Source organism: Aspergillus mulundensis, assembly GCF_003369625.1.
Source record: "Aspergillus mulundensis strain DSM 5745 chromosome Unknown scaffold_1, whole genome shotgun sequence".
NCBI lineage: Eukaryota > Fungi > Ascomycota > Eurotiomycetes > Eurotiales > Aspergillaceae > Aspergillus > Aspergillus mulundensis.
In genome coordinates this window covers 2,905,823-2,928,505 of record NW_020797889.1, presented here as the reverse complement: position 1 = coordinate 2,928,505, position 22,683 = coordinate 2,905,823, and the positions used below count along the sequence as shown (strand labels likewise).

At 41.8% G+C, this 22,683-nt stretch overlaps 6 protein-coding genes across 6 annotated transcripts; 4 read left to right on the top strand and 2 right to left on the bottom strand.

Moving 5' to 3' along the window:
- Positions 1 to 9,389: 9,389 nt before the first annotated feature.
- DSM5745_02443 (uncharacterized protein) lies at positions 9,390 to 10,838 on the top strand (the record flags this gene model as incomplete). The annotated part of the gene is made up of 2 exons (XM_026744459.1): positions 9,390 to 9,785; positions 9,846 to 10,838. 2 exons carry the CDS (start codon positions 9,390 to 9,392, stop codon positions 10,836 to 10,838), a joined length of 1,389 nt encoding a protein of 462 aa, XP_026607622.1.
- Positions 10,839 to 11,169: 331 nt separating this feature from the next.
- On the bottom strand, positions 11,170 to 12,300 carry DSM5745_02442 (S-adenosylmethionine-dependent methyltransferase; the record flags this gene model as incomplete). The annotated part of the gene is made up of 3 exons (XM_026744458.1): positions 11,170 to 11,945; positions 11,998 to 12,159; positions 12,240 to 12,300. 3 exons carry the CDS (start codon positions 12,298 to 12,300, stop codon positions 11,170 to 11,172), a joined length of 999 nt encoding a protein of 332 aa, XP_026607621.1.
- Positions 12,301 to 13,482: 1,182 nt separating this feature from the next.
- Positions 13,483 to 15,797, top strand: faa4 (long-chain fatty acid-CoA ligase FAA1; the record flags this gene model as incomplete). The annotated part of the gene is made up of 5 exons (XM_026744457.1): positions 13,483 to 13,922; positions 13,976 to 14,001; positions 14,068 to 14,463; positions 14,511 to 15,655; positions 15,708 to 15,797. 5 exons carry the CDS (start codon positions 13,483 to 13,485, stop codon positions 15,795 to 15,797), a joined length of 2,097 nt encoding a protein of 698 aa, XP_026607620.1.
- A 782-nt stretch (positions 15,798 to 16,579) lies between these two features.
- On the top strand, positions 16,580 to 16,917 carry DSM5745_02440 (uncharacterized protein; the record flags this gene model as incomplete). Its single annotated transcript, XM_026744456.1, has 2 exons — positions 16,580 to 16,593; positions 16,674 to 16,917. The coding sequence occupies 2 exons, from the start codon at positions 16,580 to 16,582 to the stop codon at positions 16,915 to 16,917; spliced, it is 258 nt and encodes an 85-aa protein (XP_026607619.1).
- A 1,929-nt stretch (positions 16,918 to 18,846) lies between these two features.
- On the top strand, positions 18,847 to 19,312 carry DSM5745_02439 (uncharacterized protein; the record flags this gene model as incomplete). Its single annotated transcript, XM_026744455.1, has 2 exons — positions 18,847 to 18,945; positions 19,025 to 19,312. The coding sequence occupies 2 exons, from the start codon at positions 18,847 to 18,849 to the stop codon at positions 19,310 to 19,312; spliced, it is 387 nt and encodes a 128-aa protein (XP_026607618.1).
- Positions 19,313 to 20,310: 998 nt separating this feature from the next.
- Positions 20,311 to 21,714, bottom strand: DSM5745_02438 (NDT80 / PhoG like DNA-binding family protein; the record flags this gene model as incomplete). Its single annotated transcript, XM_026744454.1, has 1 exon — positions 20,311 to 21,714. One exon carries the CDS (start codon positions 21,712 to 21,714, stop codon positions 20,311 to 20,313), a length of 1,404 nt encoding a protein of 467 aa, XP_026607617.1.
- Positions 21,715 to 22,683: the final 969 nt, after the last annotated feature.

The following is a 22,683-nucleotide window of genomic DNA, read 5'->3' as shown; positions in this document are numbered from 1 at the left end:
ATTGCCCTAGTAGGTAATTAATTATAAAATATTCTTAATATTATTAATACCATGCGTGTAGGAGCTAATAATCCACAAGCTTATAAAAACCTTGCTGCCTTAAGGGCGGCTTGTTAAGTATTTAAAGTAGCTATTTAATAAACTATTATAACTATTAATATATAAGTAGCTAATTTTATAAATATTATTATATTTATATTTAATTTTGCTTTATAGGTTAGTGCCCCCCTTAATAAAAATAATAATTTATTATATAAATTAGTTTTCTTCCTGTAGTGTTACCGCGTTCTAGTTTACTAATTTATTATAATAGTTTTTTTTTTAATTTTTAAACCTTTGTTTAGTGCTGCTTTAGTAACTATAGTTTTTTTTTATATAAGTACGGCTTTAGCCGCTAAGTATATATTTATATATTTTAATTTACACTATATTATGTTATTAATTTTTTTATAAACTTTTATTACTTTTAGTGCGGGGTTTACTACGCCTTAACGCTTTTAAAAATTTTTATTAAGGTTACTTTTATATTAAGTGTTGGTGTTAGCGCCCTTATAAGCTTAATTTTTATTTTATATATATTAGGTACTGCGCGCCGCGCGGCTTAGCCGCTTATTTAAGTTTTTTATTATTTTTTATTTTATTTTATATTTTTCTTTTTTTTTTTTATTAAAAGGCCCTGCGGGCGCCGCTAATTAGTAAAAATAACATATTTTTTTTCTTTTTTATAAGTGCGCGTAAATTATAAATATAAATATTTATATTTAATGTTTTTTTGCTTTACATAACTTATTTTTATAGGTTTTCTTAAAATTTTTAAGTGCTATAATTTTAGTTATATAAGCCTTTAGTTTTTATATATTATTTTTTATGTTATTTTATCCCTGCTATTTTATAAGGTATTATACTTTACCCTTAAATCTATAAATATTAAAAATTTTTTTAACAAAGTATTCCTTCTTGCTATTTACTAGTATAGGGCTAATATTTAATGCTTAAAATAAGTTACTATGGTAAGGTTTTAAAAATATAATATAAAAAATATTATATAGTTATTATATATTTAGTAAAAGCAGTAGCTTATAAAACTATTTTCCCTATTTTATAATTATTAAAAACAGGCTAATAAGTATTTTACTTAATTTATAATTTAGTCTTGCTAACTTAATATTTTTTATATAAAGTATAATATAGTTATTAATTTTAAAGTTTATTTTCTTGCGCTTTTTATTATATTAGGCTATTATAGTTTTTTTTAACTTTTATAATTACTTTTTTAAATTTACGCGGATTTTTTTAAACTTTATAGCTTTTTAAAATCTAATTTTTAATACCTAGTTAGGCCCCTTAATATTAATATATATAATTACCTTTAAATTTATAAGGGCTTTAATAAGTGTGTAACCTATAAACTACTTATGCATGTTATTATTTATAAATTATATTATTTTAATTTACTATAGCTAATTATCCTAGTACTAGTTAATATAAGCACGGAAATAGTATTTAAAAACTTGGTTTTACTTCTTGGTTTAGCTATTTATCTATGGGTAATATATAATAAATAGTTTTTATTTTACGCCCAGGTAATAGCTTAGTATAGCCTAAAATATACTAGTAAAAAAACTTTTATAATTACTAACCATGTTTTTTAGTACGCTAATAAAGCAAAAAATATTATTTATAAGGGTATTTATAAGTTATTCCATGTTAATATTTTTTAAGTATAAAATATACCATATAAATTTAATATATATTTTAACTATTATTAAAACAGCGTTATATACACGCTTATTATATTTTATAAGTAGTAAACTAGTAATAAAGTTTATATTAATTTATTTTATAAATACCCTTAATAGGCTTAGTGGTTTTAATAATTTATATAATTTATATTTATAAACCGCGATTTTTTAGTAACTATTACACTTTTTAACATGTTTTTTAATATATTTAATTATATTTAGCTAATAGTACCTTTAAAAAATATTTATAATAATTATATTAATACCCTAATGCCTACCTTAGGGCTTATTATGGTTTACTTTTATAATTTTTTTATAAAGTACCACTAACTTTAGCATGTAAACTTAGTTTTTAAAGTATAATAAGTTATTATTTATTACTTTTTAATACTTAAGGTTTTTTTTATAGTTTAAATTTATAAGGTTATTTTTTATTTTTTTAGATTTTTTATTACATTCTTGGGCCACCTAAAGTAGTTTTATAATACTTAGTTATAATTTATTTACATGCAGGTCCTTATTTACTATAATAACTTATATATTAAGTTATAACTTAAACTCCGGGTATAATAGTAATTAGTTATTTAATTACTTTTATAATTTATAAAAAACTATCCCGCCTATAGCTTTTTTTTCCCCTTTTTTAAGAATATAATTTACTTTTTTACTTAAAGTATTTGCTAGGTTTTTTACCCCCGGGCAATGTTTAATAATAAAGTTAAAAGCTATAAGTTTTTTAATTTATTACACTTATTTTCGCGTTAGGTTCTTGGTTATTATAAATTATTATAAATTATTATAATTTATAAGTATTTTAATAAAAAATTTACTATTTTTAAGGTAGTATCTCCAAACTTAAAAGTATTTTATAATTATAAGTATTTTAAAGTTATAGGTTTTATACCAGGTTTCCGCGTTTTTTAATTTATAGGACTAAAAGGTAATTAGGTACCACTATATATTTTTTATTAATTAAAATAATACTTTAGTAATAGCGTACCCTAAGGTATTAATTTATAATTATATATATAATTTAGGGTTAAAGTGTTGCAGTAATAGCTATTTTATAAATTTAAGGCATAATATATTAAATACCTTTAGGACCTTTCCCTTTAATAAGTATTTTATAACTATATTAAGTTTTATAAGGTTAAATAGCACTGCCGCGACTTAGCTATAATTTTTAATAAATTTTTAATAAAAGCCGCAAAATCCTAAGAAAAATACTACTTTTTTTATATTTTTTAGTATTAGTTACTTTATAATAGTTTAGACTTTTTTTAGTTTTATTTTAATCCTATTAGTGGTTATAATAAAGCCTAAAAAGTTAATCTTTTTAATATAAAACAAGCATTTACTAACTTTTATATATAGCTTAAAATTATGTAATCTCTTAAGAACTATTTATATATATTATTTATATTTTTTTTATTCTTTAAAAAAATAATAATATTATTTAAATAGGTAATATAAATTATGTTAATTAGCCTAGCTAGGGCGTGGTTTATATAAAATTAGAATATTACTAGTATATTTACTAGTTTAAATAGCATAACTTAATATTTATAAAGTCTAAATTGCGTTTTAAACACTGTTTTTTACTTATTTCCCTTGTAAATTTAGAGTTTATAGTACGTGTTTTATAAATTTAGCTATATAAAAATTTTTCCTATTTTTAAATAATTAAGGGTTATGTTAAGCAGTAGTAGTAAGTATATATTTTTAATTATAATAGTATTTAGGCCTTAATAGTTTATATAAAAATATAGGCTGCTATTTTTTTTTAATATAAATAGTACTAAAGCTCCCGCAGGGCTTTTTAATAAGTATATTTAGCCTTTTTTAAATACTTTTTTAATATATTCGCGTAAAACCTTAAGCTTTTTTAAAAATAATAAGTAAATATACTTGCTTAAAGGCTTAGCACCAGGTTATAGCTTAATTATATAATTATAAAATTAATAAAATATAAAAATATTTGCTTTTACTTTAAAAAATATATTTATATATTTATAATATTATTTAGGTAGTAGGATTTTTTTAACCTTTGCCTTATTAAGATATATTATAACATAGTTTCCTTACTTAAAAATTTATACTAAAAGTACTTTAACTTTTATAGCAATTTTTACGGCGTATTCTTATATTATTATTATATATTATAAATATTTAGAATTATACTTTACTTTTTAACTATATATTTAATTATTAATTTATTAATTTAAAATAGGCATCGCGGCTAGCAGCCATAGAAATCCTAAAATTATATTATAATTATTAATATTAATAACTTTAAAGTTTTATTAATAATACTATATATTACGCGTAAAATCTTTAGTATAAACTATAAGTATATGTTTTTTATAGGATATTATTATATGGCTATTAACTACGCGTACTTTATAGGCTAATTTTTTATTTTATATTAGGTAGGACTTTGCCCAGCACTAGTTTATAAAATTTATTTTTATTTTAAAGTTAATAAAAACCCTTGTATATTATTATTTTTTATTWTTTTTTTTTATTTTTACCTAGATTACCCAGGCCCGCGGTGTATTTTTTTATTTTATATAAATTTTTAAAGCTTATACCGCGTAAAGCTTTAAGGTTTTATATTTTTTATATTATTAAATTTACTTAAAAGTTATTATTATAAAGGCGCTTTTTTTTTTAACCTCCGCCTGGTAACTAGTAATATTACTTAAAATATTTAGCATGGTTATAGTTTAAGTATTTGCCTAGGTATGGCTTTTTTATAAATAAAAAATTATTTAAATTATTAGGTTATTTTATACTAGTATTTACTTTTATACTTTTTTTAGTAATAAAAAGTACCTTAACTTTAGTTACTAATGGCCTTATGCAAGTTTAGTTAAAAAACTTTTTTTTTTTTTTTATAATTATTTTTTTTTGCTTGGGCATGTTATTCTTAACACTTGTTAAGTATAATATATAATTATTATAGTATTTTAGCTTTTAGTATTTATAAATAAGAAACTTTTTTTATATATTTTTTAAAATTTTTTAGTACAGGTGTTCTTAATACTAATTATTTTTATACTTATAGGATAAGTGTTTCTTAATTTAGTTTAGTAATTATATAAATTACTTAATAATTTATTATGGTTACTACTTTATGTTACCCTACTTAATTAGCAAGTTATTAACTAGCACTATTTTATTATTAATTATTTTAATTAATATATTAAGAAATTTTTTTTAAATAAACATAATTTTTATTTTATAAATATTAAACTATTCCCGCCTGCGGTCCTTTACTAAAAATTTAATAAATTAAAATATTTTATGGCTATTATTTAGGTAGTAGGTTAGGAAGGTTTTAAAATATATTTTTATATTTAACTTTTAATTATTAAATTTCTTAATATTATTTGCCTGGTATGGTTTTACAAATAATAATTTTTTTAAAAAGTTTTTTTTAAGTTATATTATTATTATTATAACCCTTTTAGTAATTTTTTTTAAAATTACAAGGTTATTAAAGTCTATTTAGCGCGGGACTATTAATTACTTAATAAATTAAATAAATATATTATATATTTACTAGTTAGCTTTAGCCCTTGTAATTTATTAGCATGCCTTTTTAATTTAAGTATAAATTTATTAGCGTTTTTCTTTTTTTTTTTTATAGCATTCTTATTCCTGTAATTTTTTTTTTTTTACTAAAATTACTTTTAGTATTACCTATAGTTTTTTAATAATTTTTTTATTATTTTTATTTTCTTGCCCCTGGGCGGGCCTTTTATATTTTAATATTTTTTATATAATTTAGGATTTAATAGCAGGGGCGCCCTTAAAATTTTTTAGTTAAAAGTTTATAAATTTTTTTTTAGGTATATTAATTAATTATTAAGTTAGGGTTTATAATTACTTTTTTAAAGTATTATTTACTAGCCCCTAAAATTAAGTTTATTACCTAGCTATTATATAAAATAAGTTCCCTTTTAAAAAAAAAAGTAATTAAAACTATAAGTCGTGTTTATATATTATAATAAGCTTAAAAAAATATAAATTATTATAATAAAAAAGGCATTATATATTTATAATAAGAACTAATTACTAATTTTTTAAGTTAGAGTTTAAAGTTAAACTTAGTATTTTATATATTATATAACTAGCCACCGCCTTAGCACGCGGCTAGTTTAGCGCTAATATTCCTCCGCCCGGCGGCCTCAGGCCGCCGGATTGCGTTATTACAACACTGCGCAGTTGCAACACCATAACGGTGATAACATATTAACACCTAGGTAATTAACCGCTGGCTAAAGCTTTAAAAAAACCTTAAAAAAATTAATAAAGCCCCCCTTTAATATTAATCTAGCTTAGTATCTTAATATTAAATAGCTTTTTTAAATAAATTAATAAATAATAATACTTTACTAGCTTTTTTACTATTTTTATTTACTTAATGCCTACAAGCAGGTTCTGCTAGTAAATTAAAAATAAATAAAAAAAATTAATAAGTTACTAGTTAAGTATAGCAGCTAAAAAGGTTTAAATAGCTTTTTTTTATTTTAGAATTAGCAAGACTGCTTTTATAATAAAGTAATTTAAAAAAAAAAACTACTTTTATAGCCCTTTAATTAATAAAATAAGTAGGCAAGTTTTCTTTATTATATAAATTTTATAAAAAAAAAAACTAACTTAAGCGCTTAAATAAAAACACCTTACTTTAAAACTTACTAATTTAGCCCTTTATTTTTATTATATAACTACTAATTTAGCAGCGGCCAAGAAATTATTTTTTATAATAAAATTATAATATACTAAACTTTATAACTAGTTAAAAATAAAGCAAGTTAAAAAGCTTATTTTTATTTAATAAAATACTTATTTTATTAACAAGATTCCTAGTGTTCCACAGGCCCCTATACTAAAAAAATTTAATAAAATAGTATTTATTAAAAATTAGGAGTTAAAAAAAAGTTTTTTTTAGCTTAGTAACTTTTTAGTTAACACGGATAAAAAAAACACTATAAAGCTAGCTTAAATACTTAGTAAATAAGTTTATAAGCTTATTAACTAGCCACTATCCCTTTAGTTATATAAATAACCTTATATTAATTAAGTTTAGGGGTTAATTCGCAGGTAGTTTAATAGCTAGTAAGTAAGTAATTTAGGGGTATATATAAAAAAAAGCAGCCGTAGTAATATTTATAATAATATTTTAAATAAAAACTTTTTATTAATTAATAAAAGTAATATTATAAAGGTCCAAACTTACCTGCATTTACGCTCTTTAAAAAAAAGTTAATTTTATATATAAAGTTAGAATTATTACTTTGCTAGTAGTCCTTTACTTAATAATTTTACCATAATGCTAACCTAATTAGGAGGCGGCAAGTCACGTGATTTTATTCTTTCGTCAGGAATCATTCCTTACCGAAAAAATCCTTAAATTTCAACTTTCCGTAATTACCGTCAGCTATTTTGTCCATCCCTACGCTGCATGGGCCGGATGAGTCCTACGTTACTCAGGAGCGGAGATGCAGGCAGCTGTGGCAGGCAGTTGGGATTGCAATACAATACTTTTTGGTTTCGGACTTGTCGATTTTAAGGATGATGGATCTTGTTGTTTGCACATGACTTGGCTCGAGCTATTTTGATTCTCATTAGTCTTGAATCTTGGCCTTAGAGTTCCGTCTTGAGCTTAGGCGAGCCCCTTCAGACAACCAGTACTTTTGAAATATCTTCCAGACCGAAGCGAATCGGACAGCTTATATTATACCGACGATATTCTGATTGCCATGCCAGGGTACTTCGGTTCTACTCTTATCGGCAGCGTACAGCAGTAGCTCGTCTCCACTGGGAGAGGTGCAGAAAGCAATGCAGCCCAGGAGCAAATCATTGCTGTACACAAACGCAATGAGCCCAAACTCCCAACTGGGCGGAGAATGAGGAGAACCTTACCTACCTTACTTGCGCCTGAGATAGTCTAGCTCATCATAGTCATACTTTCAGTTGAAGAAGAATGGATAGGTGACTCTGGTGACACTAGGGAGTGTCAGAGACTGACAGAGAATTAATTCGCTGATCATTTAATAATAAACTGGCGTTGTGTGGTCTTCCCCACTCTGGGCTTGATGATTTTTACGGTCCGCCATTTCAAAGATTGGATGTGTACCGGTACCAGCTGTTTATCGTGATTTCTGCTCCTTGGAAGGTCAAGGATCAAAATTGAAGACAATATTATAATAATAATAATCAGCACCCGGCCTGATTCTCAATCGGCACTGCACTCCACATCCTTAGTTCCATGCATGACTCTGACAGAGATTCAAATCAAGCCTGGCCCAAGGCTGAGACAGTTCTCAACCTCTCCCTCTCATTTAAAGTGTTACACAATGGCAGTAGATCATCGGTCTCCCATTGGCTGCATATGTCCAAACTAAAAATAAATAAGCCAGATTGTAGCAGGATTGTTGAGCGAACGGCATTTGCTCATGTATCATCTGCTTCTTGCTCCCGCTGTGGTTGGCTTGTTTGCTGCCGCCTCATTCTTGACTGGCTGGAAACCTGTGAGGTATCTACCGAGGGTACTTCTGCTCTGAGGTATCTTTGAGTGACTCAAGCTGATGGCAGGTACATTGTTGAGACTTGAGATGACTGTGTTTGTCACTAGTGCGACAGGAGTGGGTTCTTGATCCATAGAGCGCCCCTATTAGAGCCGACAAGACCACACAATTCGTCTGGAAAATAACAGGGTCAGAATCCAGGTGGGGAAGAGTAAAAAGTCAACACTGTCAGTGTCAACTCAACTAACAGCCCGAAGAATACTACTAATCACAATTTGAGGCAGGGCCTTGACTGTTCGTAGGTAGATAGATATCGTGGATGCAATGCAGGCTCCTGCAGCAGGGCCACCGGGGGAGACTAGAATGTGAGATAGGAATATTGACAATTATTACTACATCTGATACTGGGCTCACTAGTGGTCCCAGATTCTGTCCATTTGAGTCCATGGCTTGTTTGACCGCAGAATCCCACTGGCCTGCTAGTTTAGCTGTGCTAGCCCAAGATCCATCCTCTCAACTCGAGACTTCCTTGGCAAGGGTCTTTTTTCCTGTCCTTTTTTCTGTTCGTTGTTGACCTCCAGCCCAATTTCCTTTGCTTTGTCTTGCTTTCCTTTCCTTTTCTCGATCCATACAGCTGCCCGTCCAGTAGCAGTCAATAAACCCCTTGCTTGGCCTCTCTCGCATCGCAAGAGAAGACCCGGGAAATTCTCCTAGTCTTCTCTTGTCCAAGAAAAACGGGCAAGGTGCAGCGCGCTAGCCACTTTGCTTTTCTCTTGCTGGTCTGAGAGTGACAAGTGACATTCATTGACTTTTCTCAGTACTTCTCGCTTCATGTAAGTACTTCCTGCCCATCCAGCTTGTCTTCAGGTTTCCCCTCCCAGCCTATCAGTATCAGCCCATCAGCTTGTCTGGTCGGACCTGTCGAGTCTTGATGCCTCGGACTGCTATTCTCCGCTCTTTCGTTTGTTTCATATCTTCCCCAATCTACTGCTTCCCCCAGCTTTAAGTCTCTGCTTGCTACTACATTCACTTCATATTTCTACCTGGGTTAAAAGACAGCGACTTCGACCCAGCAGTCGACTAACCTCGTGCCATACATAGTGCCCTCATCATGACCGTTGCTGCACCTCCAGTGCCCTCAGTGCACGAGAATGGCATGAATGGCAACATCCCTGGACACCATGTCAACATGAGCCTCCCGCGTTTTCATCCCATTGCCATGAACCCTGGCCAGCCAATACCCCCGGAAGCCATGATGCATGGCCATCAGCCCTATCGTCACTTCCCACCGCCTCCAATGCAAGAGCAAGGCCCGCCGGTTCCCCCAGGCCCTCCAGGACCCCCGACTCCAAACGTACCTGGTATAGATCACATCGAAGCTCGACTGAGGCAACTGGAACATGAGGAAGCTGCTCGCATGGCAGCTCGTAGCCGCCTACTTGCTATGCGGAAGCGAGAGGATGAAGAATTCCGTAGGATGACCGAGAACGCCGAGGTAGAAGAAGAGGTATGGAAACGCATTTGTCCAATCATAGGGCTTGTTCTGACCAGTGAGTTGTTCGATTAGGAACTGCGTAGGCAACGGAAACGACTGAAGCGGGAATCCATGGGCCTTTACAACCCAAGTCTTGAATCGCCTCCTCTTCGCCCTACGCCGCCTCGCCGTTTGTCAGAGACAAATGCTGCCACCACACTCGCCTTCCTACAACAGCAAACACCTCAAGAACCCCTTACCGTTGTACCTCCGCCTCCACAAGCACAGATCCCTCGACCGCCTCATCCCCAACACATGCATCACGATCCCAACGGCAACGGTTCGATTCGACGAAAGCAAAAGTACACCATCAAAAACGTGGAAGCCTGGGGAGAGCGCCACGGACGACCAGCCGCACATGATCCTTCTGGACGGGCTCTCTGGAAGCGTCCTTCAGACGGCAGCCTAGTCTACCTCACATGCCCCGTATCTGGCTGTGGCAAGGCCGACTTTGTGACCCTCCATGGCTTCATGTGCCATCTTACCAAGAAGCACAAGGACCGTAGCCTAGGCAGCCAGTCCCGAGCTCTCGAAGTATGCGGCGTCGTCTTCGACCCGGCTGCTCCTCTGCCTCCAGTCTCCAACCGACACCGCGCCTCAACGGAGGAAAGCCGAATCGAGTCTGGACCCACGGATCCTGATGGATACCCTCACGACACAGAATATTCCACCGGCTCGGATGACGAGAGCGCCGTTCATTCTGTCGTTAAGACTGAGGCCACGGACAGATCGCTCCCACCGCCTGGTGCGCTGCTCACACCCGCGGACGAACAACCGCCCGTAGCACCTTTACCTTCCAAGACTCACAGCTCCGCGCGCCAGACCATTTCCTCCATTATCGACCGTGAGCCGGAAGCAGCACCTGCCCTCCGTGAGCACGACATTTCTCCTCTCCCCCCTCTCTACAACACAATGCCGAAGCTAGATTCCAGCCATCCCACAACGCCCGAAGAAGCAGAGCTGAAAGCACGAGAGCTCAAGCTCAAGACGGAGCTTGAAAATAAGGAAAATACGGAGTTGAAATAAGTACGGATTGAGTACGATTTACTTGACATATACATCTACATACGGCACTATCTATACATACATACGGGGACGACCACCTACTCCTACTGTCTGGACTATTGCATTGCGTTGCGTTGCATTGTTTTTTGCATATGCTGCACTGTCTGAGCTAAGCTGAGTTGAGCGTGAGCGTGAGCATGTTGAGCTTTGTGTCGATAATCTATACCCTATTGTTAGGTATAACAGGTGAATCTTCTAAGTAGTTCCACCTCTAATAAATAATGTTTACACAACCGTCATTTTCCCGTCTATCGTAACTGGAACACTATCTACAAGAGAAATCTACAAACACTCAATCCCTGAGGACCAACCCATGGATCAAATACCCGCTTCCTACCCCCAGCTCCCTCCCCAGGGCATCATCATTGATCCTATAAACCCTAAAATACCGCATCGTCTCCCGCAACCACGCCTCAAAAACATCAGGCGAGCGCTGCTGCTGTGCGATGACGCATATCGTTGGTTTTCGTCCACTCTTGCTCCCACTCTCCGTAAACGCCGAGGGGGAAGGTCTAAGCCGCGCAATCTCCGCGCACGTCCGCACAAACGGCGCAATGAGAGCCTCGTTATAGATACAGTCGCACGAGAGGAGCAGGTCAAAGCCGGGATCGAACTCTTCCCCCGCCTCTTGTTCTTCACCAGCAGCAGCAATCTGCTGCTTCAGCGTCTCCGGGTGATCCGTTTCCCAGTCCAGAGACGTAAAGGTTATATTCTGATGCGGGTTCAACTGGGCTGCATCGTTCTGTGAGATTGCGGCGGAAGCTTTCTGCTGCTTCTTCCCCTTCTTAATGCCCGATGACGAGGAGGCCTTACTCGTCGCTTTCGGCGGGTTACTCTGGAGATTCTGCCGGAACAGCCGGTGCACGTATTCCTGGTCCGTGGCGATATAGTGGCCGTTTGTTCCCTGGGGCTCAAGAAGAGGGGAGAGCGCAAGCGCTGTTAGGGCTGAGATCCCGCATCCTAGCTCGACGATTGTCGAGGAGGGCGTGAGGTGCTCGGTTGTCCAGAGCGGGTTGCTTGATGTGTTTGAGAGCCAGGAGGCGAAGAGGGGGGTTATTTTCCAGAGGACTAGGACGGTTAGCATTGCTTTTGCTATGTGGTTTGAATGTATGCTGCTGACCTGCACCGGTTGTTCCCCCAGCGCGCGAAGACGAGAGCAACGTGGGCGATTGGTGGATTGTGTACTCGCGGTCGTGGATGGTGATGTCGACGGCTGAGGCCTTTGAATCGACGAATCCGAGATTTGAGGAGGGGATGTCTTGGGAGAAGAGGAGGAAGGATTCTGAGGTCTCGTATTAACTGCCTTTTCTGGGATATAGTTCTACAAGCAAGGTTGATGGTTCTTGTAGGTGATTGGCGTACCCTCGTCGGCATCTTCGACCTCCTGGCCAATAGTGGCGAGGATATGTGATACATCTCCCATCTTGCTGATTAGTTTGGTTTGCGGTCCTGAAGCTATGATTGACAACGCCTGGACTTAGACTGGTATGACGCCAGGTCCACATTCAAAATGAAGCTTTTCTTCGGAGAGAAGAAGGACGCATGTCATTGGCCGAAGCCGAAAGCTCGAATGATTAGTCATTCATCCGGGAAGCCCGTCACATGATTTTCTTGATGACCTTGCACGCTGCATCGGCGTTGGATCGGATCGCTGCAGTTTGTTTTACAGACCAGATCGCAGAAACACTGCAGAAACACCTGAAGAAGCAAGAATAGATCATCAGCGTCGCAGCAAGTAACTCCGTGTCCCGGATGCCGGAGTATATAGCGTCAAATTATGGACACTGAGCTCCGACGATCATCCGCCTAGCACGGTTCGAGACGGACGTTGGGGCTAAAAATCCCAACAGAAGCGTCGTCCTGGAAATAAAAGCAAGCCAGGACTTGGATATGAAAGAGAATCAGAAGCACAAGACTGGGGTGTCTGTGTGCCTGAGATGTACCGCGGCATCTGGCATCTGTTTGATGAAAGAGTTTCTGGGCTTTCTGGGCGCTGGCCAGACACGAGAGAGTGAGACATGCAGAGGCCTTTGTAGAACATTGGTTTTGTATGCTTTGGAAACGTGCCACAGAGTATATTGAGGAGATATCTGAGTAGATCAATCAATATTAGACAGCAACTGAATATGATGCACAGAGACGGAGTTTTAGATATCAAAACAGAAGAGAGGGGACGCAAGCAGCAACTTGCAAGCGCGGTGCTGCCAAGGTCCAGCCACCGGAGCAGCCACCAGTGACTTCATTGTCTAGACACTTTGTCTCTCTCCCTCATCCTCTCTCGCTCTGACTCTCCCACGAGACACAGCTTCATTAAACCTTCATTAAGCCTCCTTCTCTAGTGTCTTAGCCTTTTCCCCTCCCCACGGTTCTCCTCGCACCCCTTAAGAACCGTCTGCTGCCGCGCCCCCGCATTCCCGACCTCTCCCCGTCGCAGCTTCCGCCCGTCTCTGCTCCAACCCTGAGAACGCGATAGCCGAATTGCTCCTGTATGTTACACTCACACTCTCCACCTTTCGAACTGACCCAACCTAACCATTTATCTACCTCTGATATAGACTTTACCTTATTCCATATCTCTGCTACCCGCCCTGATACCCCCTTCAAAATGACGAAAGACACCGGCGTGGTTTACCCGCGCATGAACAAAAAGGGTCCCTTCACCGTGGAGGTCCCTGGCGCTGAGCCCGTCCCCGGAGAGACCATCCCTCGCCGTCTGCCCAAGGCCAAGGATGGCCTCATCATGCGACCCGCCGAAGACCTGACAACCACCTACGACGCCTTCCGCCGGTCCGCGCGCATCTTCGGCAATGCCAAAGCTGTTGCTAGCCGCAGCCTCATTAAGACTCACGTGGAGACCAAGAAGGTCAAGAAGATCGTTGATGGTGTTGAGCAGGAGGTCGACAAGCAGTGGACGTACTTTGAGAAAAGCGCCTACTCTTACAAGAGCTTTATTGAGTATGAGAAACAGGCGCTGGAGCTTGGTAACGGCCTGCGGAAGATCGGCCTGAACAAGGGCGACAAGGTTCACCTCTATGGTGCGACGAGGTGCGTGTGATTCCTGCGGAAGTTGAGCACAAATGCTAACATTGGTTGTGCAGCGCAAACTGGTTGGCGATGTCTCACGGTTCGTGCCTTGACTATACCCTGTTTTAGGTGAACGTGGCGCCCATGTCTAATCGTGATTGAATAGGTTCCGCGTCCCAGTCGCTGACTATTGTTACTGCGTATGATACCTTGGGCGAGGATGGACTGGCGCACTCCATTGTGCAGACCGAGAGTGACGCTATTTTCCTGGACCCTGTCCTCATCAAACCTCTTACGAACGTTTTGGACAAAGCGACATCCATCAAACATGTTATTTGGAACTCCGATGAAGAGCTCAAGCAGGAGGACTTGGATAACTTGAAGACCAAGTTCAGCCACCTTAACGTTTTGAGCTTTGAAGACCTGCGGAAACTGGGCGAGGAGAACCCTTACGACCCCGTGCCCCCGGCTCCGGAGGACCTGTGCTGCATCATGTACACATCTGGCTCTACCGGCCCGCCAAAGGGCGTTCCCCTTACCCACGCGAATGTCGTTGCTGCGAGTATGTTACCCAGTTCATTCACATTTGGGCAGAACTGACATGAATAGTGGCTGGTATCAACGAGATTATTGGACCATACATCACTCCTTCAGACGCCTTGCTCACGTACCTCCCACAGTCGCATATCCTCGAGTTCATGTTTGAGAACCTGTGTCTCTTCTGGGGCGGTACAATGGGCTACGGAAACCCCCGTACACTATCCGATGCTTCCATGCGCAACTGCAAGGGTGATATCCGCGAGTTCCAACCTACCATTCTTGTCGGTGTCCCTGCCGTCTGGGAATCTGTAAAGAAGGGTGTTCTCAACAACCTGAACAAGAACAGTGCTCTTGTGAAGAGCCTCTTCTGGGGCGCCATGTCTGCCAAGAACTTCCTGATGACCACCGGTTTTCCCGGCTCAACATTGGGTGCTTGGTTCCTCGACAATGTGATCTTCCGCAAGCTGAAGGATGCAACTGGTGGCCGTCTGCGCATTATCATGAACGGTGGTGGACCTGTCTCCAAGGAGACCCAGAAATTCCTCTCCTTGGCCATCGCTCCTATGATTAGCGGCTATGGATTGACCGAGACTTCGGCTATGGGTGCTCTGAACGACCCTGGAGCATGGAACCCCAATGTTCTCGGTGAGCTTCCAGCTTGCATTGAAGTCAAACTTGTCGATTTCCCGGATGCTGGCTATTTTACGAAGAACACCCCGCCTCAGGGAGAAATTTGGATCCGCGGAGGTAGCGTGTCAACGCACTACTTCAAGAACGAAGAGGAGACCAAGCAAGCGTATGCCGAGGGCGGATGGTTCATGACCGGCGACATTGGCGAGTTCGACAAGAACGGCCACCTCAAGATCATCGACCGCAAGAAGAACCTCGTCAAGACGCAAAATGGCGAGTACATTGCTCTCGAAAAGCTCGAGTCTGTTTACCGGTCTTCCCCTATTGTTGGCAACATTTGCGTCTACGCAGCCGAAGACCAGGATAAGCCAATTGCCATCATTGTTCCCGTTGAACTTGCTCTGAAGAAGCTTGCCAGCGAAAACGGTATTGAGGGTGACTCTGTCGAGACTCTTGTGCACAACGAGAAGCTTAACGCTATTGTCCTCAAGCAGCTCCAGACTGCCGGTCGAGCCAGCGGTCTCAAGGGCATTGAGATCATTAATGGGGTTGTCCTTTCTGACGAGGAGTGGACTCCTCAGAACGTACGTCCTTGCAAATTTTTTTTTTCTTCTTACAGTTGACTAACGGCAACAGGGCTACATGACCGCCGCTCAAAAGCTGCAGCGCAAGAAGATCGTTAGCAGGTACCAGCAGGACATCGACAAAGCCTACGGGAAGAAATGATCGCGTCTCTTCCCTCTGTGCTGAATATACCCCAGCATTCCCATTATGCGAGAATGCAAAGCTGCCTAGTATCCCACCGCGCCGAGCGAGCGAGCGAGTCTATGTTGATATTGACGTTATGTTACCACGATGTAGCAACGCGCGCCACGATCTGAACCTCTGACCCGTTACCGATATACCTTTCCGCTTCGTTATATTTTATTTCTTAATCACAATGTATGATGCTTGTGCTCTTCCGTTCTGTACTGTCTTGTCCTGCTCTTTCCTTCCCTTTGCGTAGAATGCCGTGCCACGCGATGGCTCCTGCTATGCATCACTCTTGGCTTTCCTGCACCCGTGCTGTCTGAGTTTATAAAACATCTTGCCTGCGCTATTCTTATTCTCTTCTCGGTCTTGACCAGCCGTCCAATCGAGCGGATTAGATATTTTAGGTTGTTTACCTAGCTCGCTGGGCTTAAGATGTGGCATCGATGCTCATACCCCCATTGCTGTCCTAAGTACAGACCGTAGCGGGTTAGCTAGCTAGATAGCTATTTAAATGACCCTGGTAGCTTTGTGTGCCCATGTTGAATGGATTTGAAGCCTGACAATGTATACGAGCCTTAACAGGCAGGCGGAGTAGGCTAGCAATATCTGTTGGATCGTCGGCCTCGCGTTCAGTCGCGACTCGCAACATCATTCTACGTCGTCTATAGATCTACTGATGCTCACGGCCTAATACACTACATCAGCAAGCGGCCCTCGCCTAAATAATAGCACTAACTTGCGAGGCCTCTTACAAAATGTCTCTCTGGAAGTCCGTACATCCCATCCCAACTCACATTTTCCTCCCGAATCTATTCTCCGCATCTCATCTCATGATCTCACCCGTCGCAGGCTCCCGCCAGCGAGCGCATTGACCAAGACCGACACCAATACTGACTACGAATATAGCTCCTACAAGGCCCTCTCGCCCAAGACGCGCGCGGTATTCGGACTCGGTGTTATTGCCTGGGCGTCTGTCGGTCTGTGGACGTCGTCGGAGGTCGAGCAGGCGATGGGGATGGTTCCGACGGAGCAGGAGAAGGCGGAGCTTGATCGGAAGCTGGCGATTCGGGTTTCGAGGGTGGAGAGGGATTGAAATTGAGGATTGGATGTCGAGGGGATCGGGGCTGAAAGAGAAGAAACGGATTTGAGATGCCTCCCGTGATGCTGTGGATATGCTGGAATGGACTGTGGCGCGGAGACCAAGGCCTGCACTGGAAAGCTTGMTACAGCCTGTGGACTCAGAGAGAGCCTGTGGACTCAGAGAGAGCCTGTGGACTCAGAGAGAGCCTGTGGACTCAGAGAGAGCCTGTGGACTCAGAGAGAGCGTGAGGATCCATGGAGAATGGATTTTCTGGGTCCAGTGCATGCCATATCCCATTTGGGTGGATTTGACTGAGTTGGTCTTAAGAGTGATCGATGGGTGATGCATCACCGGCATATCTCGAAATTTGCTTCAACGCTCGTTCAAAAGAAGATTCAGAAAACGGGTTCTAAGCTTCAAAGAGCCAGTCGTCTAGTGTACCTGCTTGAAGGATTCTCCGGTGGAGACTTGGTGAGGTAGATCATGGGCACGGGATATCAGTCTCAGCCTCCAAAAGGGCGAAGTCATAGTCCTTTGTCCCGGCCTCACGGAGAGCATGCCGCGCGCCGTTCCTGGCTGGTCGGAAGATTGTTGGCGCAACACAGCGTCCGGGAATAACCGTTTTGTGGAACAGAAGGCTGAGGGTACACGACTTGTCTGATAAGTAGCCTAATCTCGCAGAGAGCTTGTTGAAGAAACACGATCGACCTGCTACGGAGCATTTTGCTGATCCAACTAAGCCTCCAATGGACAAGACCATTTCCCCAAGAACAAAGGTATATAATACCGTGGCTGGATTTGAAAATACAGCCAGAACGGACGGCGAATAACACCCTACTGCGATACGGCAGGCTGTAATGAAAGATCTCATTCTCCACGTAATTTTATCGGTCTTCGCACGTCGGCTTCCGTCGAACAAATCGCTCAGGGTTCGGGGTCATCATGACGAATGTGAGGCGCTCTAGACCAGGATCAACGATCTGACAATCTTGGGTAAGATGGGTCCTTCCGGGATCAACGTCGTCTTGCCTCTCCAGCCGTGTCTGCTCGAGGCTCAAGGACCCATTTCCTCGGCGAGTTGGAGCGAGAGGTGAAACTGAAACGTACGTAGAGGAGGGTAGAGGAGTGGGGTACAGCTAGGGGTCAGATCACCCAACTCGTAGGCGATCATCTGGAGAAAATGTGCGAGGAATTGGCGCTCCATTACGGAGATGGTCAGGACATTGCGTTGTAAGCAACTTTCGGTGTACCGGGATGGCCAGCGACTGGACGCAACCGTTACACGGCAGGTTGACGATTCCTGGGGATATCTTTTGGAAAGTTTCCAACGGCAGCGGCGCGTCGCTGTTGGCCAAGCATGTCAATCAATCTCCTTTGACAGCCGGCGGCCTGCAAGTCGCGCGCCTGAATCCTTCACTTGGGTCCTTGACACCCCCCTTGTACGACGTGCATACGGGCTAACCTAAGAGAGGCATGCTGCGTCACGAGTCCCTCTCCACTGCGCAGAAGTAAACAATCGCTTGCGCTGACTGGCTAGCAGCGGCCGATGTCTTGGGTGATCTTGATACAAAGTTGATACATCAGATCAGAGATGAACTGTTCAACACAAGACCCCCAAGGGCAGAAGCCGCAGAACGCATGCTTGACTAGCGGACCCTGGAGCCTCGAGATCGACAAATGGGGGACAGACGAGTAATTTGCTCATGCGAATCGAACTGGACTGGCGCGCCGTTTCGGGTCCTTAGCGGACAAAGCATAAACTCCGACCGAAGTCTGGTCTCTGCTGAAAGTGGAATCCAAGAGAAGCGGCACGTCGGAGAGAGAGGCTCCGGGGCGTCGGCGATCATTTGAGCGGAGGTTGATCGGAAAAACACGAGACGAATGCTAGGCGCTTGGGGAGGTATAGAGTACGGACGGTATAGGTAATAACGGACTGCAGTTATGGGGTCGCCTCTCAGCTCTGACAGCAATAAAGAAGGGTTCATCGACGCCGTTGAAGCCGACTTTCACATTGGACACACACAGTACAGCGCGTACAATGTACAACGTGCATCGTTCGATCGACCACCGCAGTCCCTAGTTGACAGGTTTCTTGTAATCGATCCGTGGCTACTGCTAGACCGCGAGTATGGAGATGGAGCTCACGGAACGTGCCGAGGCCAATGGGACTAGCGAGGAACAGAACCAGGCCAAACAGCGAGCTAGTGCAAAGTCGGGCTGTCAGCAGAGAAGAAGCACGCCTATAGGCCAAGATGACGAACCCATTCTGGACTATTCTCTTGGAGGCAGACTTAGACGGCAGTCTACTGTACGTCCGGTCGATCCTCGACGCTGGAGCGCCGGATTGGAGGTGTTGCAGATCCACCACTTTAAGCGCATCGCCGCATCCTTGACGTCGCGATATTAAATATTGCATAATTTGGCAGGGAAAGCAATCCTCAATGGAAGGAGGCACAGGGCTCTGAAGCGCGTTCGTGGAGACTGAGGCTGGAACTAGTGAAAGGAAGGCGAAGGATGGATGGAAAGGGGAAAAGAAGAAGGGAAGGAGCCCAAGGCGGAGCTTGAAGAGACGGCAACAAAGAAGGCAAGGCCAAACACGAAGCAACGACCAAAACCAAGGCCAGGAAAAGGGGCACAAACACTGAGATTTGGCATTGCATGCTCATCGCTGGTTGACGTGGTCTGTCTACTGGGTTTCTAATTTTAAGGCCTGCCTGATGCCAGTAGGAGTGCCTGGAGCGAGAGTTGTAAGTCAATAACCCATTATTTCATTATTCATTATTTGAAAGACATTCCCAACCGGACGGATACTATTTCCTAGCGAGGATTAGCCCAGTCCAGCCTCGCGCACTGCTTTTTGGCGGGTTTATTGCTTCCCGGTCTCGAGTCTCCAGCTGTCCCGAGTCCCGCCTCTAGATCCTCCATATCGTAGAATAAAGTAAAGAGAGAAAGAGGGGTTTGAGCAAGTCTCATCACCGTCCTCACAATGGTCTACCTGTATGTCAACTCGTTTTGTTCTCTGATAATAATCCCATGCAGCTTTCGTTCGTCCGAAGGAAACCGGATCGTTAGCATGGCAAACAAACAGTACACAGGAACGGCAAAACAAAATACAGTGGAGTCGATTCAAGAAAAAAGGAAAGAGATCGAATGACATGTACCGCCGAGCTCAGCGGTTTCTGTGGAGAAGATGAGGAAAGGTGTTGCATAGCTCGTGTTGGGGTCTATTTGTCACATTGAAAAATGACGGTGAAGAGCCAGATCATAAGGTCAAAGTAGAATAAGAGCATTAAAATATTGGTCTCATTTTTCATCCGCCCATCGCTGGTTGCAGCAATCAGTACAGGAAGGGGAGGCAAGGGGTCACAGCCACACAGGGCACCCTAGCATCGGAAAAGGTAATCATCAGGTGCAAAGGCTCTGCGATGTTGGAAGCCGGTAGTATGGGCTACTCCCACTACTACCATTCCCAGATCGAGCAGAGTAAATGGTGTCGTAGCCGTTGGGATTCGTGTGATGATAGCGCGGCGGATGTTTGAGGAAATGGGAGTCTCCTGGGTCATTAGAGACCAAAGACGCAATCGGATCGTAGGCCTCAGAAAAGCTCGTGTCGGAACTTTCGCTCGCCCGAGAAACCGGATCGAACTCGTAAGGTGGCGGCAGATGATTGCGAAAGTGGCTATCCTTTCGGATATCCATCATCCCGTAATTTGAGTCCTGATAAGACTCGATGCTTGGGGTGCTTTTTATCGAGTCCATCGGATCTAGAGAATCACTCATCATGCCAATGTCGAATGTGGAGGACGATGAGGATGAAATGTGAGGGCTTGCACTGAGGGGTGAGTGATCCGCCGTCGTCATTTGATGGTATTCCGACCTGCCGTAGTTATGACCGCCACGCTGAGACGAGTCGTACGGCAAGAGGGCAATGTGCGAGCGCGAAGTTTGTCCGAGCCCCGGAGGAAGAACAGCTCCTCCGCCTCCATCTCCAGCCCCTCCGCTCCCACCGTCGGGCCCCATGCTCGTCGAGCTATCTCGCCGACCATCTTTATAGTGGCCTGGTGAACGTCCCCGAACAACCATCGGAAATGACAATTTACGCGCGATTTTAACCCACTCGGTTCCGCCTATCGCATTTGAGATTTCGGCATAAAGATCGACAACCAGGTTGTAGTACTGTTGCTGGGCACGCCGCTTTCCGTTATTTGCAGTCGCTTTTTGGAATTGAATGCGCTCAAAAGTGTGTTGTGTTGGAGGCTGCGGCTGCTGCGGAGCGCCGCCGTACGTGGTACCATACTCCATCCCAATTCCACTCGACTGAGACATCAAGGGGAATCCATGTTGAGCACTTGCAGACGTTGATCCGAGACTTGGCACCATCCCCGGTGTTTGCGAAGGCTGCAATACCACCCTTTGCGGTGGCCTCTCCGACTGTTTATCGCGTTTCGGCGTGTGCTGTACAAGCTCGCGGACTTCGTTATGTTGTGCATTCACAATGGCTGATATTGACATGGCGAATTGATGAATCCGTTCGTTCCGACCTTCATATTTGAGGAAGAATGGGCCGTGGGCCGGTTGGTTGAAGGAGAACGAACACGAGATAGAGAAATAGTTCCGCCGATAGCAGGTCCACTTATCGTCCACTTGGAAGAATCCTTTGTGGATTTTGGCCCCGATCTCTGCCCGGACAACCTGATTTCCGGATATGATAGTATGAATGGGATTGGTCTCGTGAAACGGAGGTGCATCAGCGGTAGGCGCGGGCATACGCTGATCCATGTACATCGGCCCCGGTTGGGCAAACATCATATTCGGGGTGCGATCCATACAATCAAGCCCACGAGGGTTAGTTGTATACTGAGAAGGCCTTGCTATATCGCTGATGCTTGTCAAGGGCGGGAAAGCCGGGCCCCTGGGGATGCTGTATGCCCCAGTGTAATTATCGCCTCTCCCCAATAAAGACGCGTTACCCGATGATTGCACCGCGGACGACATACCTGTGCCTGTGGGAGGTTGACTAGAGCAAGGACAAGGCATGTTATCAGTTGCCGCATGACAAGCTACACCACATGAACTGGAGTTGCCTTACAGTGGAGGAACGCGGCCGTGCGACCTGAAATCCGACATTCTGTCGTAACTTAGACTAGACGAATGCGTATAGAGAGATCCTGCTGCTGAAGAAAAAGAATCTGTGGGAAAGACCAAAGATTTAATTTGGACCACGTTAGCCGAATCGCACAAGGCTTCTGAGCTTGCATGGAAGGTGATTGGAAGGAACGAACCGGAACATGAATCGGAGGGACTCATAAGCTGGAGCGTGGGAGAGTTTCCATATCTAAAAAGAGCATCCTAGTCAGATAACCAGCGTGATTTTCGTCGAAAGTCTGAGTGAGCTTTGATTGACAAAATCAGATGTAACGTGTTGCTTCTCGACATATCACGAGTACGCAACATGAATGATTGAATGAAAGGGAAGACGCGAGTATAAATGGTAGAGGCAGGCCCAAGGTGGACGTTGGATGCTAGGCGCAGGTGCACGAGCAAGTCGAATACAAAGAGATGATGAAGGGCAGGGAGGCAAGAGCGAGAATCCACCGCATTGGAGCCGGAGCGACGACATTGTGACTAGTCGCTGCAACTTGGCAGCAGGATGGTGGAGCACGAGGGTACATAGTCCGAATCAGAAGAAAACTTACGGCATATCAGGCAGCGCAGACTGCTGTGTGTATCTCAGGCCGTTGGTGGCGGGTATTGGGACAGACTGTGCAAGATGATTGC